The following is a 19,379-nucleotide window of genomic DNA, read 5'->3' as shown; positions in this document are numbered from 1 at the left end:
AATGCATTCGAGCCACTAAAATGGTTTCTTGTATGTTGTTTACACTACTCATACAATAATGTAGCAGAGAAGTATCAACAATCATAAAGCAATTGTCTCATTATTTCAGATCTAATGAATTCAAAGATTATGTAAGAATTTCAGCCTCCTAAATGCCTTCACAAAAGTGAAAAAAGTATGAAAAATAAAAGCCCAAATACTATGGAGCAAATATTTCCCTTAATAAAAGAAAGTCAATCTCACCAGAAAAAGAGGGTTAATTCTAAAGCATCTGTTACTTTAATTACATCATTCATGCCCACTTGAATACATACATTTGTTCAAAACCTCAAAGTATTTACTAGCATGCTGCTATAAAAATCCAAAAACATAAACAGACCAGTTGATATGAGAGAGAAAGTCTATATTGCACCCCTACGAAGAATGACTATGAATACAGAATAATTTCACAATACTGGACTTCATTAGAAAAAGATTAAAAGGAAAATCTTCATTTTTGTTTAGGTCTCTTTGGTAATGATGCAGACACTTCCCCCTCCTCTTCAGATGGAGATGACACCTGATTTTCTTGTTTATGTTGCATTTATAAGTGACCACCTGAATAGGGATCCCTATTTGTCAAAACAGGTGTGGCCAGAAGATCAGGCTTCCTCCTCTTAAGGGACACTGACCATTCTTGTCTGAACCATTGCATAAAGATTCAGCTTTGACTCAATCCAGTCAATGCTGAGGGACCGATCAGGGGCTCCTATAGTTCCTATAGTCTCAAAGTTTGATGGGAGTCAATGCCACAAAGCAGGACCTCAGCCTAGCTTCAGAAGGACACATACACCCTTTATCTCCAAATAGTGAAGAGGATTGTTTAGTTTGAGCATTTCAGGTTGCATAATAAAGATGGTGGAGTTCTCTGCAGGCTTTTGTCCACCTGAATTAAAAAAATACTTCTATGTTTGTATTGTCATGTGAAATTTCACTCAAAGAGTATTTTAGAAGTAGAACAGAGTCATCAGAAGTGCTTACACTTTCTCAGAGAGTTTGAAGTGTTACCGATCCCTCAGTCGTTGTCCCAATCCCGCCATTTATTTGAGGTTGTAGGCTTGAACCTGCAGAAAGCACAGATATATAGTCATACGTCAGATCATCCTGTGTGGTGAGAAGAAGCAGTTTCACTGGGATTAAATGACTCTTGTGGTTTGAATTCCTTGCAATCGTGTTTTTTTGTCCTGGAGAGACGTACCTTGAGTGAGAGTGTGACTTCTCCAGGGTCTGTATTCACCTTCACCCTCCACAGCCTCTAAACCTTTAAAGACGAGATTAAAGTGCATTTGCTGAGTGGGGTTGATAGCATTGCTGAGAGATTAACAGCTATTTAGATACAAAAGAAATTCATTGTCATTGACAACACAGTTTACCGATTTCATCTTCTGTGATGTCGTTATCAGCAGGGTTTTGTCTGGCGCCTCTTGAATCATTCATTTTTGCCTGTTCAATTGAGATTTACAACTGAGCACAAGATTCACATCACATTTATATGATATTTAATAGAAACACTGTAATATACTAAATACAAAACAGTAATGTTGTATATAAATATTTGTACAATTTAAAATAACTTTTAGATTTGAATATATTTTAAAATGAAAAAAAAATATATATATATTTAAAATTAATTTCTAATGTTACCAAATAAATAAAATAAATGCTGCTCATGGAACTTCAAAGAATTCTGGAAAAAAAAATGATCACCGTTTCCACAAAAATACAGAATCATCAAAAAGTGTTCGGAACATCATTATTAATAATTAAGCATCAAATCCGCATATTAGAATGATTTCTGGAGGATCATGTGAGGATCTGAAGAACTGATGGCTGCTAAATATCTGCTTTGCCATCACAGGATTAAATGTACACATTAAAATATATTCAGAAAGGAAAGTTATTATTAAAATTTGTAATAATATTTGACAATATTACGGTTTATATTGTGATCAAATAATAGCAGTCTTGGTGATCATAAAATTTCAATCTAAATTATATAATAATTACTCCAAATCTTTGGCTGCAAGTGTATATGTTTGTTGTGAAGAGGGGTCTTATTTATTATTATATAAATAATAATAAATAAGATAAAAAATATATATATACATGGCTGGTATCTCCATTTATTTTTTTACAAAGTATGATACTCACCACGCTCACAAGTGTGGATGTTTTCTGCTGCTCGGGTATGCTGTGGCTGTCCAACTCAAATGAATGTCTGCAAAATAATAAATCACAATGATTTGATCAAGTCTGTGGTCATGGTAATTTTTTTTCTTTCTTTTTGCACTAAACGAGTTTAGTCTTTTTGTTTAAAACACACGAGTAACAAACCTAATTTATGTCACTAAACAAGAATTATTGCCAGTGCAATAAAGTTTAAAGCCTAAAGTTGATCCCACGTGCACTGAAGTTCTTGACTGGCCTCTGGTGGCCGACATTCAAACAACAGCTAAGTATACATCGCCAAATAAATGTAAATTAATCACAATCAAAAATGCATTTTCAGATTATATTGGATTAACTCTTTCTTGAATAAACAAATAATTAAACTGCTTATATTAACTAAAAAAAAAAAAACGATCTGTGCTAAGAAAAAAAAACCCTGCATTTCTTCAACATTTATCACTGACTGACCGTTCTTGGCTGGCCTCTAGTGATCGACATTAATACTGCAACTAAAAGTAACATTTCCAAACGAACGTGAATGAATCACCAAATCCATTATTTTTATTACAAAAAAGATTATTTATTTTTAGTTTTGAGCATTTACTCTTGAGTTTGAACAATGTGAATGAGACCGAAATGCTAGCTGGTATTTGACCTACTGGCTTATATATCATCACCCAGACAGTGCATAGACTTCATAAACTACAATCTCACAATACACTGCTTATTTCCTTGGTCTCTCTCATGTATTCATATGTCAAGCATGAGCTAGTATGAGTAACAAGCTGCTCTCTTTGTTTTGTGAAAGAGCCACATTCCTCCCTCATTCCTTACAAATTTCCATAGTCGAAAAACTTGTGATGTGATGTGATGTCTAGGTATGTAGCTTACAGCAACAGAGTGGGTGACTTGTTGCTACATACCTATAGGACATGTATTGTTTCCGGTTTCAGCTGACTTAATCATTTAAAGATTATAATATATATATATATTTTTTTTTTACCAAATCCACAAAATTTCTTAAGGACACTCAAACCACTCACTTTTTACAGCTTGCACAGAGAACGAGGAGTGCGATGCTAACGATGAAGAGGACGACTATGGAAAGGAATGCAGCCTCTGGTTGCTCTGTGACCGCCCAGCCTACGAGATCTGTGCCGATTGGTGCCATGATTGTGGTACCTACAGAAAGACAGATTAAATGTTGAATGCATTATGTCACCGAAAACAAATGGTGTAGAAACAATTTCACTCAGAAGTTGACAGTAAATTTCATAAAGAATTGCAAAGAAACAGCAAGAAACACTAAATTAAACATGAAATTCTGAAGTTTTATTTAAAACATTTTTATAATTCCACATGATCATTTACAGTACTTGATCATTTGGGTGCTCTTCTCAATGTTACAGTGGCAATTATTTTAAGTCACGTGTATAATATATATAAAGTGTATAATTAGAAATCTTAACATGATGTAGACATTTTAGAGAGTATAGTCACTGTGGACATCATACAGTTTTAATTGCACCTGATTCCTAGTGTTTACACACACAAAAGAAGCCAGCTAGTTCAAAATACATTCAGAGTCCTGTCATGAAAGTCAGTCACATACTTACAATGACATTCAAAAGCTCCCTTTTATAAGGACTGTTTTTCCTATCTCATGAAGCACATTGGTTAGCACAGAAAGAGGTTTTCATAAAATGTTTCCACTGGGATTACCAGAAGTCAGTTTTCATGTTGGCAAGTGCTGAAATGAAGCAGTTTTAAAGCAACAGAACACACCGAATGAAAAAAAAAGCTGTACTCAAGAAGGCACAGCTGGCTCTTGATAAACCAGATGAGGCCTCTTGCTCTTCTCTGAAGGACTCTTAAACGTGTAACACCAGTGCAGGGATCATTCACCCAAAGTCCAAAGTCATGTAATGAAGTTTTCAAGCTCACAATAACACCATAAAAAAAATATCATAAAATTGAGTCTTCTCAGGCCATAAGGTGGCTCTGCATGACAAACAGCCCAAAAAGCCATGACTGATTTGTAAATGAATCATGGTAGTCAGACCTTTTTAATTAATTTGTTGGTCCAGTTCAGCAAAAACAGTCTGAATCTGGATCTGACTGAGCCGGTTCTCGAGTTTACCAGCTCACAGTGGTTAATAGTTCACTAGGGAGGAATATTTTTATTGACAAACACATACATTTCAGTCTGTTTCTCACACAAATCTATCGGCTTCAGAAGACTTGGAATATAGCGCGAGAGTGGTATGGACTACTTTTATGATATCATTAAGATGTTTTTATTTGCTTTTTGAAGTTGACAATTCCATACTCTTGTAATTAGTGTGTTGCCTGGAATAACTAGAACCAAAATGTTTTGTTCCGCAGAAGAATGTAGATGTTCAAGTTTTGGAACAGCATGATGGTCAGTACTGTACATGTAATTTTTGGGTCAACTATTATACAGAATGCACATTCTATGGATTTAATACTGCTAGTTTACTATTTGTATTAAACTTTAGCAGGGATTGTTTTTGTCATTTTACCATGACAACAAATCAAACCAGTAGAACCGCTTTTAATGAAATGGTAAACCATCTTTCTTGGTTGTTGTTGTTGTGTAGTGGCATGTCTATATATAACATATAAATATAATTCCAAACTTTGGTACTACAGGTACGGTAGGTAAGCCTCACCCCAAAACCGAAATGACACATGGAACAGGTTTCAGAACAAAACTTTGAGATCCACCTGCTCTTAGTCATTTGCGAACAGTGAGAAATAAACCTCTCCCAGTTTCACTGCTCCATTATTACACTCATTGAACAATAAGAATGTAAAGCTGAAGAAACCTTCTTAAGGAGACCGAAACTAATTAACTAACTATAAAATTATTAAAACAAAAAATGTGTTCTCCAAATGACGTGGTAATGAACAAGTCAGGACTCACTTTCATGCAACATGACAGGTGCAAAGTATGAGCAAAAATATAGTGGAAAAAGATAAAGTACCTGTACAGATAATAATTCAATGACCTCCTTCTGTCAGTGAACTCTTGTTTGAAGCATTCAGATGCAGTCCTTGGGCAGTCTCTCCTCCGCTCTTGTATCCTACATATCAGTACAGACAACAGACATCCGTCAGTCAGCTCCTGTCAGCACAACACTGACTCTACCTTTCTGACAGGAAAGAAAAAAGAGCTTTGACAAGCCACCATTTCCTCATTCTTTCATTCGCCTTCACATCAGACAGACTGCCAATCACTTATTGCCTCCTCATGTAGATTCCTCCCTCTCACACCCTTTTTCAGATGTACTTGCTGATATCCAGTTACAGAAGCAGATCAAACCAAAAAATTCACGTATGACGTTATATAATAAACACCCCAAAAATATTGTTTATAAATAACAAATATGATCTAAACAGCACATTACTGTTATCATCTGCAGGGACTTACAATTCCAGATAGCTACTCCTCGTTCAGATGTCCCGAGACAAACCTAGAAGTGCCTCCACCCTGGAAGGACTCACCTAACCTGCTTATAATCTGCTAACTAGTCTCTTTGTGGGGTGTTTTTAGTGTAACTAACAAAGCATTTGCATTTACACAAATTAAAGACTTGTACTTTGAACCCTGGGAACATTTTTAAACAATTTTCTTGCCTTTGATGCTTGTTCGCAGATAAATTTAATTTGCATATGATAAATGGTGTAATGTTACAATATTGATGATACTGAGGCTAGCATTCAAATTGGCTATATATTAGTAATTAATAAAAAAAAAAAAATTATAAAAAAATGTCAAACATATATTCAATATTAAATATATATATATTTTTCATCAATCCCACTCTAAATTCCAACTGTAACTAACTCAACTGTTTAATAAATGATTACTTTTATCATTTATTTGTAAAACAATTACAACATTTTAAATGTAATAATTGCAGATTGATCAGATTGATAAAATATTTATGCAATTTTGTTTTTAATCGCGATTAAATTGCATGACTTAAATTGCAATTAATCTCATTGTTATGCACACAACTAATAATGCATTCAAAAGTAGTGTATTGTGCACTTTTTTCAATTACAAGAACTGCTATATGAACAAAAGTGCAATAACATTTGGTTTGCAAATACTTTAAACAAATAAGGTGCTTTTTACAGCAGTATTCATTTTACATAGTAGCAGTTAAAATATTTATTGTAAATCTTAACTTATAACATTAATGTAATTAAATGAAATATAAAACAAGCTACAGGTATGCATTTCTGTCAGGACATTAATGTTTTTATAGAAAATATTTTATAGTTTGTTATAGAAAAACAAGTTATGCTCAGAGTCCAGAGCCTCGATCATAACATTATAACAGGCATCTTCAGAGAGACCAGCATGATGACGGGACCCATCGCAGCAGAGTGTGACACGGGACAACACTTGATGGCCGGGTAGAGACTCGTGTATGCGGGAGAATAATTAGGGTGTGCTCATACTAGGCAATCTTAACCCCCACAGCCTGGTTCGTTTGACTAGTGTGATCTGATGCTTAGCCTAAATAATTTAATTATTTATTGTTAAACTATTTAAAATTAGTTTTTGATAATAAGCAAAAATAAAAAAATATATTAGATAAGAAAAATACAAATAAAAATTTATATCAGTAAGTTGCCAAGGCAATACGTTTACGTTTCAAGTACTAAAATTACTAAAACTATAAACTGATTTTTTTTTTAATAAATAAAAAAGTATTTTATAAAAAGGTAACTCAAAATATGAACACATACCACAGCATATCATAAAGACTAAATAACCCTTAAAAAAAAAACATTTTTGGAGGTTAATATTTAACATTTCTGCTGAATAGTTACCATTGTGACAACATGCCCCGCCTCATAACAATCAATTTGTGTCCAATGAACTGTTAAAAAAAAATTATATGCAAAAATGTAAAGAATTTTCAATAGCCTTTTCTAGTCAAACAAAATGTTCATTTACATGAGATAATTAGTGTGGAAACGTACTCTAGCCTCTGTCTCCTCTATAAGCATGAGTGGTGTGGCTTAGTGGTTCACAGATTTGATTTAGGAGTTCACCCAACCCATCCCTTTAGGGTGATTGTCCAAAAAAAAATGACATAATAAATAGAAAATATTTGCTAAAAGAAGACAAATGCAATAAAATACTTGTGAGCTATAAAACAAAAAAAGCCACCAATATGGATCCACAGTTGTTACTGATAGCGGTGGCATGACGTCATCTCTCAGTCTGAGAGCAGATCTTCAAGTCAATCAGATGTGAAAAACATATCCAAGATATGGGACTAGAACCTTTAATCTGGTCTGCAACTGGCTATATATTTTATGTTGCATGTCACAAATCGATATGCAGGATTAAAGCGGGTTTTCTCTGCTGCTATTTCTGAACACTGGCATGCAGTGTCATGCCTCCCACAATTCTGCATATCACCCAGGCAACCATTTAGAAAAAAAGCGATTGCATCCAAGTCTCTTTTGTTGTACTGTGAATACTTGATCCTTGCCGCATCTGCTTGCATGCCGTCAATGTGTCCGGCCAAAGCAATGAAAATAGCTCTATACATTTTTAAAGGGAAACACACCTCCAATAACCACAGCTGCTACCAGCTGGGTGGGTTTCTTTTGTGAGAGCATGACACATGTGCTCTCTGTACTTATGGATGCTCATTGACTTGCTTGCCGTGCACGTGTGATGGACGCAGCCAAGACAGGAGCAAAACATCTGCTCACACAAGCTCCCTCAGGAAGAATATCCGTCTCACACTCTGCCTCTCTCTCTCTCTCTCTCTCTCTCTCTCAACCAGTTTATTCCCTGCTACAGATGCACTGATAAGCCGTTGGCTGGAGTGGAAGACTTGAGCACAGGGAACACAGATGCTCTACATGTATTAGACAGACACACACACTCACTGTAAGATGCCAGCTCATCTGAGCCTGGCAGAACAGGAACGGGAGTGGAGGAAGACAGAGCTGGGTCTCTCTGCGATCTCGGAGAAGGGACGGATGAAGATGTGCGACACTGCGAGGAAGCAGAGAGGTTGGTGAGATGCGGACGATAAACATGACATTATAACTGCAATATCATCTGCTAATACGGCATCCAAAATGAACTTTGAGCATATGCATCCTAAAATACTGGATACAAACATACTGATCCTTTTAGTCAGCATAAAGCTGTTAGATATACCCATTTAACTCTACTGTATATACTAAACAACAATGCATTTCTGCATGGTAAGCTCAGATAGTGACGTATTCAGAATGGGTTATGTATGTGTGTGATGATGCTAGCTGTGCTAAATGTGTTTATAAGGGTCTCACATCACATGATAGATGTCTGTTATGTAAAGCCTCCTGATGTCAAGCTTATCTAATTTAATTTTCTAAACCAAGTGACTAAAATATGCATGCAAATTCAGCAGTACTGATCCTGTTCTGCATCCGTCGGGCTCCACACTTCATCCCTCGACAGCATTGTTGTGGTGATCTGTAGTGTAAAGTTCCCCATCGCCACTTACACTTTAGTCAGGTGCTGAATTTGTTGTTCTACACAGCAAGAGCAAAACAAATGTTGCCTTTGTAATGGTGTAAAGGCCTTGGGCTGTCTTGATTCAGAGGAAAAAGTCAAAACTGGCATGAGACAGGCCTCGTGTTCATCTTTATATCTGCCTTTTGGCACTCAATTTTTGTTTATAGAGGTGTTTTTAAAGACACTGAGAAAGGTTTGCATAGTATGGAAGGCCAAACCTGTATTTGTTGAAATACACTACTTAAGTTAATAGCTTTATCAGAATACACTAAACACTAAATTATCATCTTTTTTAACCCAAGGGTATTAGTTCTGGGTTAAGTAATATTGCATGCTTGTAAAGCACCGATTTTAGGTTTTTCTGCGTTATGACACTGAGATGCTAAATGTATGAAGTATGAAGTGTCAACATAAACCAGGGTTAAAAAAAAAAAAAAAAAACTTTTTTGTTTGTGGCTAAAATGGTTCAAATATATTTACGAGATAGATTTATTAATTTCAAGGCTGCAATTATTGAATTAAATAATAAAGTTAAAACAGTAATATTTGAAAAATGATGAAAAATCTGAGTTTTCAGGATAATTTCTCTATAGTCTTCAGTGTCACATGAAATTGTGAAATTATTATCAATGTTGAACATTTCTTTTTGGAAATAATACATTTCATTCAGGATCAGTTGAACATTAGAACAGAAACATTAGAATTTAAAACGGTCACTACTGATGCATTTAGTTAAACTTTATAAAAATTTTATTTTCTTAAAGAAACGTTACTGACAACAAACTTACACTATCAAGGGGGAAACTCCCATAAGACAATGGGGTTGCTACTTGTCTGAATAACAATGTAACTGATACATGCGTCACTCAAAGTTTCGAAGTAATATCCTCATGTGCTTATTTCAAGAATTTTTACAGACAAAGAGATCCATCATGAAGGCTTCCACTAAGCTATGCCTTCCTCATTGTCATAATGTTGTAAATCATCACACCCTGACCTTCTAACCTGCCTGTCTGCTTTTCAAACTAGGTTAAAGCGTTTGGTAAACTTCAGCAGAAAGTTGACCAAAAATCTAAAAGATTTTCACGTTTTGAGTTCATTTATCTATTTTTTCTGAGCACTCAGTAAACCACCTCTTTTTTTTTTTTTTTTAGGTTCCAGATCTGATGCTAAACCCACAGCCCTGGAGCAAAAAAGAAAAGCATGTGCTCCACTGAACATCAAATCACCACAGATTAATATCAGCAAACGAAATGGAAATAATACAGGTCTATAATAGCTCATATTTATCCATCAATTTAATTAGCATTTTCCTTTCTCCAAGCTTTCTTGTGCCTGATACTGCTGCCATGGATATAAGGTCAATTATGATTCACACTTTAGTGTGACGTGACATTCAGTCAAGTATGGTGACCCATACTCAGAATTTGTGCTCTGCATTTAACCCATCCGAAATGCACACACACAGAGCAGTGAACACACACACACACACACTGTGAGCATACACCCGGAGCAGTGGGCAGCCATTTATGCTGCGGCGCCCGGTGAGCAGTTGGGGGTTCGATGCCTTGCTCAAGGACACCTAAGTCATGGTATTGAAGGTGGAGAGACAACTGTACATGCACTCCCCCCACCCACAATTCCTGCCGGCCCGGGACTCGAACTCACAACCTTTCGATTGGGAGTCCGACTCTCTAACCATTAGGCCACGACTTCCCCAGACCTTCCTTTCCCTTCCTTTAGAGCTGAATCTTCCCAGTTGCTCATTTATTCATTCATTGCAACAAAGTTGTATTTATTATATAATGTGCTGCATGCAAAATTTCAGAATGATTATTTTGTAATTTAGAATCAAATGTGCTGAAAGTGGACGAGAGACTGCGATTGGCCCGGGAACGCAGAGAGGCGTACCAAAAACAGCTGGGTATTTTTCTTACTCTGAACATGTAACATCATAGCCAATTAAAGAACAAACAGAAAGCTTTAAGTTTTTTTGGTGTACCTGAACTGTAGCACTGCGCGAGCGCGGTTGGCTGGCGAGGGAAGAGCGGGCCAAGCAGTTCTACGAGAAACACCTTGAGGAGCGAAAGAAGAGGTTGGAGGAGCAGCGACAAAGAGAGGAAAGGAGGAGGATGGCGGTTGAGGAGAAGCGCAAACAGAGACTCAAAGAAGAAAGAGTGAGTTTATGCATGAGAAAAATGGTGACCGTTGGTTGGTGGGAGAGATTTTGTTCGCAAAACCGTTTGGACATTATAGAAAAAAGTTAAAAATTGGAATGAATTTTCATACAAAAACCCAAAAACTAAAAACAAACCTCTTTGTCATAAAGATTGAGAATAATAATAATAAAAAAAAACAAAACTACCAGATTCCGCTCCAAATACTGTTACTGATATATATAATAAAACACAGACAGACACACACACAGGTGCATCACAAAAAAATTAGAATATTTTGAAAAAGTTCAAACTTTTTTTGTAACTTATTTCAAAAAGTGAACTTTTACATATTCTAGATTCATGACATGTAAGGTAAAACATTTCAAAATTTCCAGAAAGCTTGTCAGCAGATGGAAGCATAAAGTGCTCCAAAATCTCCTGGTGGTCGGCTGCATTGACTTTAGACTTGATAAAACACAATGGACCAACACCAGCAGACATCACAGCACCCTAAATCCTCACTGACTTCAGAAACTTCACACTGGACTTCAAGCAGCTTGGATCCGATGCCTCTTCAGTCTTCCTCCAGACCTTGATTTCCAAATTAAATGCAAAATTTACTTTTATCTGAATAGAGGACTTTGGACCACTAAGCAACAGTCCAGTTCTTTTTCTCTTTAGCCCAGGTAAGATGCTTCTGACATTGTTTCTGTTTCAGAAGTGGCTTGGTAGCCCTGTTCCTAAAGACGTCTGAGCATGGTGACTGTTGATGCACTGACTCCAGCTTCAGTCCACTCTTTTTGAAGCCTTCCCAAGTGTTTGAATTGGCTTTGCTTGATGGTATTCTGAAGCTTGAGGTCATCCCTGTTGGTTCTGCACCTTTTCCTACCCAATAGGAAATCCTTTTTTCCTTACAGTCAACTTTGCATTTAATATGCTTTGATACAGCACTCTGTGAACAGCCACCCCGTTCAGTAATGACCTTCTGTGACTTACCCTCTTTGTGGATGGTGTCATGATTGTGTTCTCGACCATTGCCAAGTCAGCATTCTTCCCCATTATTGTGGTTTCAAAGAACAAGAGATACCTGGAATTTAAACTGTAGCGATGGTCATTTAATGAAACTCAAATGTAAATATTCTAATATGGATTGTAATACTAAAATACTGGAATGAATAAAATACAGTTTGAATTGTTTTACTTTACATGTCATGTATCTAGAATATATGAAAGTTATACTTTTTGAAATAATTTACAAAAAAAAGAGAACTTTTTCACAATATTCACATTTTTTTTACACACAAGCTACTATAACTAATTTAAAGCATAAAGCTTGAGATCAAAAACCTTTCAGAATCATGAGAAACCAATATAATCGAATGTGTCCAGATTTTAGACTGTATACCATCTGTTAGTGTGGGTTTCATAAACACTGTAGCACTGTTTGCAACAACTATGATGAAAAATTGCTGTGGAGATTTTGCAACCATGATTAAAAACACACGGAGCATGGGATAATGGGAGTGGTTTTTTTTATCCTGTGTTTTAGGAGCGTTATGAGTATGTGGTGCAGAAGACGATGGAGAAAAGTCAGAAGGCCAAACAGAAACCTGGCCACTGCTCACGAAGGGTCGGCAAGAATGAAAACAATAATGGTGAATATTTCAACATGAGATTCAAAATGCAATACTGTAACTGGCACTAAAACTCTCTTCTAGCCTTGCATCTACTTTCCCAACTCCCTTTCTGTTAGTTGCTCTGCTTTCTGCTCTCCTCTAGCTAAACGCCGCTCTCTTAGTCAATGGGAGATTGACCTTGTCCGTCGTCTTCAGACTCCTACCGTCTCTTATCTAGCAAGAAGCAAGAGTGCTTTGTGTCTGTCACGAGACACAGGTATCACTTTAGACTGAGGAATTCACAAATTGCAAGGAAATCACAAATTTGGAACTGGATGTAATAAATATCGGCTTCCCGTTTTCTTCTTCTCATGCTCATTGCTTAAACCTATTTCTCCGTACTCATTCATCCTCATTACTTCACCTCATTAAAAAAATAAATAAATAAACACCATACATCTTCAGTTGTTCATATTTGTCGTCGTTCAGCCTCATGTCATACCATGAACTCAAGCATCACACAAAAGCCCCAGGTGCACTGCAGGAAAGTGGCAAACAGGCCTGTAAGCTCAAGTACAAACATCACCATCCGAAGAACCACCAACAGAGAGCTGGTGAGAGTTCACATTCATTTTTAGACAATTGTTGAAATATAAAAATCAATGATTCTTTGTTGAATGACATAGTGCATGTGATTTTTTTTTTTATATTTCAGGTGGTAAAAGGCAATTTTGCGGGACTGTACTTGAAAAAGCCACAGCTACAAATGACAACAAACAAAATCAAGCCCAAACAGGACACAAAACCAGCAGAGAATACTGTCCTCCCAACATCACGGTATATTTTATATATTTGTACAGCAAAATCTCTTAACTAAAGTCTTTCAATTTAATATCACTGCTGCATTATATGGCAGTATATCATTGCATTTCATGTAGAAGAACAATAGTAAGAAACATCACCAGCAGTAACTTGCAATTTTACATTTCAACCACAGATAGCGACAGAGAGGCAAAAATGCTGTAGTACAGCTTTAAAGAGATCTAACTTGTGATTTTACTTTCTTATAGGAATAAATAAAACTTAAGTTTCCTCACACTCTCAGAAATCACAAAATTATACTGTTGGACATTATGACCCATTCTCTCTTTATTGACCTGTTTCAAAGGCTGCAGAACAGATCACATATCAGACAAGCCACACTTAAACAAGTAACAAGCCACACTTTGCCTCCACTGCAAGAAGAGGAGGATCTAGAATCTGAGGAGTCGCTTGCTCAACAATGTCTGCAAGATAACCAACTCCTGTCGAATCCAGCTACTAATGGGCCTCCCAACCCACCAGCAGGCTCTCAGATTCCTAATGGTTAGTGAAAAAAGTTTTCCAATAATTTCCACATTTTAATAATATTACAAATTCTGTTTAAATGTGCTAAAATGGCTCTTTGTGACGAGTACTGCATTAGGTTACTGTACTGTGGAACAAATAAATGTTTTGTGTTTTTATTTATATATATATACATATATTCACTTTTTATATATATATATATATATTTTTTTTTTATATATATATATATTTTTTTATATATATATATATATATATATTTTTTTTTATATATATATATATATATATATATATATATATATATATATATATATATATATATATATATATATACACACACATATCTTTCATTTAATATGTATAATTTAATTAATATAATATATAATAATTTAATTATCTATATGAATATCTATATATTTCCGATATTTATAAATATATAAAAAAAATCCTCTCTCTCTAAAATTTTTTCACTTTCAGGACCAAGTCAAATTGGTGACGCAGCACAATTGAGAGCTGCTGCTTGGACTACAGACGCTGAAGAGGCCACTCGCCTGCTGACTGAGAAAAGGAGACAAGCCCGACTCCAAAGAGAGAAGGAGGAAGAGGAGCGCAGACTGAAAGAGGAGATGGAAAGGGTTTTTTTTGTGTGTGTATTCTTACCTTACTTGAATGTCCTCCTCTGTGTCTTAGTATTTTACACTTGATTTTGATTATCAGTGCTGAATTGTATTTGTAAAATGAAAAGGCAACAATCTAAGTTGTTCTTCTCTGAAGTAATTGGACAATTAAATATGCTCAAGTTAAAATTCTGTATTAGAAAACACAGAGTTTTGACTTCATGGTGACAGATAAATTCTTAAAGTGCATTAGGCACCTAACTGAGCTCATCTTTGCAGAAAGAACAGAGAGGAACTGGCCCGTCAAAGAGTTGAAGAACGAGCCAGACAGAAAGCAGAGGCCCTCAAACTGGAAGAGGAGAAGAGGAAGACAGAGGAAGAAGAGCGACTCAAGGCTGAAGAGGAAAACACTCGCAGACAGAAAGAGGAAGAAAATAAGCTTCAACAGCAGGTGTTAAAAGCTTTTGGCTGTTTAAATCATTTTTCCAAACCTATGTTAAATCATATGAAAGTGTAACCAAAAAGTGAATACAATTTGAGGTCTGGCTTTAATTTGAGGCTGATTTGACCAGTGGGAAGTGCTTAGGAAAACAATTCCTTTCACACTGACATACCATCTTGTCTTTTGGTCAAGTTTTTTGGCCTCTGACCATTTTTTTTCCCCCACCTAAAATAAAACTAGGATCATATGTTAAATGGATCATTGGAAATAAAATAAAAAATAAAAAAACCTCCTATAACCTCCATAATGTACTCTCAGAGGGAGCAAGAAGCTCGTCAGAGGGTGCTGGAAGAGCAGCAGAGACTGGAAAGAGAGAGTCGTTTCCAGAAAGAGGAGGCCGAACGCCAAGAAAGGAAAAAGGTACAACTTAGAAACAGACAGCTGTTTAGCCAATTGTGAAACTTCAACCATAAAATGAGAAGATCATTTACATTTTGAATATTGCCAATGCAAAGCTTTGGGGTCAGTACGTTTTTGTTGTTTTTTCTTTGAAAGAAATTAATACTTTCATTCAGCAAAGACGCATTACACTGATAAAAAAAAAGGAAAATCACAGACATATGACTGTTTATAATGTTACAAAATATTACCAAGTGCTGTTCTTTTGAAGTTTTATTAATCAAACCAGTTTATCATGGTTTCCACAAAAGTATTTAGCAGCACAACTGTTTTCAACATTGATATTAATAATAAGAAATGCTTCTTGAGCAGCAAATCAACATATACAAATGACATCTAAATGTTCATGTGACACAAAATTCTACTTTGCCATCATAGGAACAAAAAAAAAAAAGTAAAATATATTATAATAAAAGAAAAGAAAATAATTTTCACAATATTACTGTTTTTGCTCTATTTTGTTTAAACAAATGCAGCCTTGGTGAGCATGAGAGGTTTCTTTCAAAAACACCGAAAATCTTACCGACCCTAACGTATATTGTGATTTAAATTTTTTCCCAAATCAGCGTCTGGAAGAAATCATGAAAAGAACAAGAAAGACAGACTCTGATAACAAGGTAAGACCATCACTGGCAGGAGCTTTGTTTATGCCACCTCTAGAGGCCCTGCTCACTTTTTGTCCCCTTTAGAAAACTGCGTCAGTGAAGGACAACTTGCCTTGTGAGAACATGAAGCCTGTAATCAGGCTACCAGGTACAGGACAAATGCCAAAACTAGAGCGGAGGGATGAGGAGGATATGCTTCCTACTGTGGCCTTTAAGGAGCGACGGTCCTTCCGCAGTCTTTCTGGCCTGGATGAGATACAAGCACATCAGCAAACCGGTATGTGAATGCATTCATCTGACTGCATGTCATCTAAATAAGCATTAAGTTCATATTATGCAACTCAAATTTAGATTTGATTATTTATGAATTCCATTAAATATTATGCAAGAATGGTTATTAAAGTATAAATTAAAGATATCTAAAGCAAAAACCATCTGTGTTAAAAAATTTATTACTTGGTAGAGTATACTATTAAATGCATGCCACCGGTTTTTATATTATAAATACATCAGAATTAAGTATTTAGAATTTGACATGCTATGTAGTTGGTATACAAAATGTTAATGTTTTCCCCAATGCTTCAGAGGTTATCTAACCCACGGACCCGTCATACGATGCCAAGACCATCAGAGCAACTTCAGCAAGCTTGTCTTTCTGAACAACACAAAAAACATCATATGCACTTAATTTCCCTGCACTTTAATAATCCTGTAGTTTAATAGTCACACTTCTTTATCTGTATTACAATTCTCGACTGCCCAGTTAAAATGCCTGAATTACAGCTTGATTTGCTAGAGTGACATCATGCATCGCTCAGAAGCTAGATAAGTTTTGGTATGTGGTAAGATTCACATAATAATAATAATAATACTTGATTAATACTTATGGACTTAAAGATAGACTACCCACCAAATAAAACTTGAATTATTCATTTTTAAGCTTTAATTTCATCATTTTATATTTTAGCCAGTATGGTTTTATGAAGACAAATGCTTTCTCCGCAAAATGTCTGAGCAGTGATGTAATGGTCTTATGGATTTATCAGTCTTTCTTTTTTATAAATATACACATGTAAATGGTAATTCACCTGCACGACTGCATACTGTAAACTACAGTTTAAAAGTTTGGGGTCAGTACAATTTTTTAAATAATGAATACTTTTTTCAGCAAGAATGCATTACAATGATCAAAAGTGATAGTAAAGACATAAGATTGTTACAAAAATAATATTGAAAATAAATGCGGTTCTTTTCTAATCAAATGATCCTAAAAAAATGCATTGCAGTTGCCATGAAAACAGAATCAGCATAACTATTTTTAACTTTGATAAGTTTCTTGAGCACCAAATCAGCATATTAGAATGATTTCTGAACAATTGTTTAACATTGAAGACTGGAGTAATGATGCTGAATATTCAGCTTTGCATTTACAGAAAAAAAATATTAATACATTTTTAATAAAATAGATGCAGTCTTGGGGAGCATGAGAGAGAGAATCAAATCTTACAAACCCCAAACTTTTAAATGGTAATGTCTGTGTATTTTATATCTGTGCTAGAAACTATTCATATAATTAAGGATCTCTTTTCAATGCTGCTGCTTTGACTCATGAGGATACACAAATATACAGAGGATATTTTCCATCTGTCCTCATTGCTTACTAGTGCATTTGTGTCACAGTATTACACCAAACAGGTGAGCTCATGAATTTCCATGGTTTCTGATTTTACACCGCTGCTATTTAGCTGTTCCAAATAGAAAAACACCCCCACCCCAATCCCCTTTAATAAATGAAAATGTATGATTATATTATGTGCTCGTCTGCCTTATAAACATTACTATAGTGTGCCGGTACCTGCTGAACTTGTGCAATGATAGAGGCTTATGCAAATATGGTCTAAAGATGTAAACAGTTAAATAATTTTTTTTTAATCAGTGTAAGTAAATAAATAAGCTTAAAAAAAAAAAGACTGGTTCTTGGTGTTTTTTTTTTTTTTTACCACAGTCTAGTAAAACACAATTCAAAAGTAATAACCATTGCATTTTCCACTGAAGTTTCACCACACGCTGAAATGATCTGAGAACTGAATGTTCTTGTACCCCGAGAACATTTACATGTTTGGTAAAAGGGCTGCGAGTTTGGCAAACAGTGACGAAACCTCAGATGAGAAGAATCCTGGAGAACTGAAGCAAGTCTAGCAGAATGGACATGTAGTTCAGTACTGTTAACTGATGAGTCTCTAATAGGTTCTTCAGTGCTAAAATTACGTTACTGTTAAATATGTAACAACCATAAATGTACAAAAAGGACAGAAAATGATTTGTGACACTGATGGTCTAGAATAATATTTGTATAAAACTTTAATTGTAGAATAATATTTTTTTTTTTTCAATATCAACAATTTACCGAAGGCTTAAGGTACTGTCTCACACTGATAATAGAATGTGGATGGGGAAAACTGAAAACCAAACTTTAAGTGTGTTTGTTGTGAATGTTTATGCATTTAATTTTAAGCAACATTTTGTAATGTTTTAATAATATTCAAACCTTTTACTAGAATTAACTGTACATGACTTAAACAGATTATGCCAAAATGTGACGTTGTATAATGTTAGTAATAGTTAGCCTAGTCTCTGACAGGCCAAATTACCCAACTTATAAAGTTGTATGTCAAGCTAGGTTAATTTCGTGTTAGATAATAATTTATCTAACATATCTAATCGTTCAAAAACATGGGACTTGTGCCTCTAATGCTTTAAAATAAATAAATGGGTCAACAAATTGTACCCTATTCCTGGAAAGTGCCAGCAGCCATAACAGACATTGAACCTCGAGGGACTGAATTTGCAGCACTTACCAGATTTTGTGGGATTAAAGGGAGTTTGAACAACATTTGGTTGGATCATCCCGGTAAAACCGCATCAGATGACAAAAAGGCATCGCTGTTTGAAGACAACAGTGGATTCTCAACCAAATTTAGGCTTATTAATTGCATCACCTGTCCACAGCTGCTGCTTGACTGTCTGTTAGGCGACCAACTGTGAGTCGTATTACGTCACCTCATGTTTGCTTAAGATAAACATTAAGTATGGCAAATTAATCTCTCTGTGCTTATCCAGCAATTTTATGTGTTTAATTCCAGCTATATTAAACCGAGGTGTGTCGACAGCCTGATTAACACGACGTGAACAGACATAAACAAACGTAGATGTTCGAGTCGACCAGCAGATGGCGCTACTAGCAAATAAAAGATTTCAGCAATCCCGCTGACCAGAGGGAGATTGGCTCAGTCTAATGCTGAATTGTATTCACATATAGGCCTATGCATCAAATTTCCAGCATTTCAGAATTAAAAACATTATT

The 19,379-nt window shown here is 35.5% G+C and overlaps 2 protein-coding genes across 5 annotated transcripts; one reads left to right on the top strand and one right to left on the bottom strand.

The window, feature by feature from the left end:
- Positions 1-256: 256 nt before the first annotated feature.
- Positions 257-19,211, bottom strand: si:ch73-204p21.2 (uncharacterized). 4 transcript variants are annotated; one of them, XR_009424984.1, is made up of 9 exons: positions 18,874-19,211; positions 8,155-8,263; positions 5,217-5,315; positions 3,252-3,390; positions 2,191-2,257; positions 1,413-1,482; positions 1,238-1,300; positions 1,021-1,103; positions 257-925 (listed from the first exon to the last, which is right to left on the bottom strand). XR_009424984.1 is itself a non-coding variant. In XM_059520080.1 (8 exons), the coding sequence occupies exons 3-7, from the start codon at positions 3,377-3,379 to the stop codon at positions 1,027-1,029; spliced, it is 405 nt and encodes a 134-aa protein (XP_059376063.1). In that variant the 5' UTR covers positions 3,380-3,390; positions 5,217-5,315; positions 18,874-19,199; the 3' UTR covers positions 257-925; positions 1,021-1,026. The 4 variants fall into 4 exon arrangements, 3 of the variants coding, with proteins under 3 accessions (XP_059376063.1, XP_059376062.1, XP_059376061.1); XM_059520080.1 differs by lacking the exon at positions 8,155-8,263 and having other exon boundaries at positions 18,874-19,199; XM_059520079.1 differs by lacking the exon at positions 18,874-19,211.
- LOC132112556 (ensconsin-like) lies at positions 8,044-17,975 on the top strand. The gene is made up of 15 exons (XM_059520077.1): positions 8,044-8,281; positions 9,928-10,041; positions 10,623-10,697; positions 10,787-10,950; positions 12,482-12,587; positions 12,712-12,825; positions 13,014-13,162; positions 13,264-13,385; positions 13,717-13,913; positions 14,370-14,526; positions 14,789-14,960; positions 15,270-15,371; positions 15,977-16,027; positions 16,100-16,292; positions 16,601-17,975. Exons 1-15 carry the CDS (start codon positions 8,161-8,163, stop codon positions 16,609-16,611), a joined length of 1,848 nt encoding a protein of 615 aa, XP_059376060.1. The 5' UTR covers positions 8,044-8,160; the 3' UTR covers positions 16,612-17,975.
- Positions 19,212-19,379: the final 168 nt, after the last annotated feature.

This window comes from Carassius carassius, chromosome 32, assembly GCF_963082965.1.
Source record: "Carassius carassius chromosome 32, fCarCar2.1, whole genome shotgun sequence".
Taxonomy (NCBI): Eukaryota; Metazoa; Chordata; class Actinopteri; order Cypriniformes; family Cyprinidae; genus Carassius; species Carassius carassius.
Note: the sequence above shows the minus strand (reverse complement) of the source record. Positions and strands in the feature narration are given on the sequence as shown.

Excerpts from the sequence above, each read along its gene's own strand:
- si:ch73-204p21.2 (XM_059520080.1), bottom strand. The coding sequence starts at position 3,379 with ATGGCACCAATCGGCACAGATCTCGTAGGCTGGGCGGTCACAGAGCAA. Across the intron at positions 1,483-2,190 it reads CATCCACACTTGTGAGCGTG|GCAAAAATGAATGATTCAAG; the intron begins GTGAGTATCATA and ends TCAATTGAACAG. Across the intron at positions 1,104-1,237 it reads AAGTCACACTCTCACTCAAG|GTTCAAGCCTACAACCTCAA; the intron begins GTACGTCTCTCC and ends TGCTTTCTGCAG.
- LOC132112556 (XM_059520077.1), top strand. The coding sequence starts at position 8,161 with ATGCCAGCTCATCTGAGCCTGGCAGAACAGGAACGGGAGTGGAGGAAG. Across the intron at positions 10,042-10,622 it reads ACGAAATGGAAATAATACAG|AATCAAATGTGCTGAAAGTG; the intron begins GTCTATAATAGC and ends TTTGTAATTTAG. Across the intron at positions 13,914-14,369 it reads AGGCTCTCAGATTCCTAATG|GACCAAGTCAAATTGGTGAC; the intron begins GTTAGTGAAAAA and ends TTTCACTTTCAG.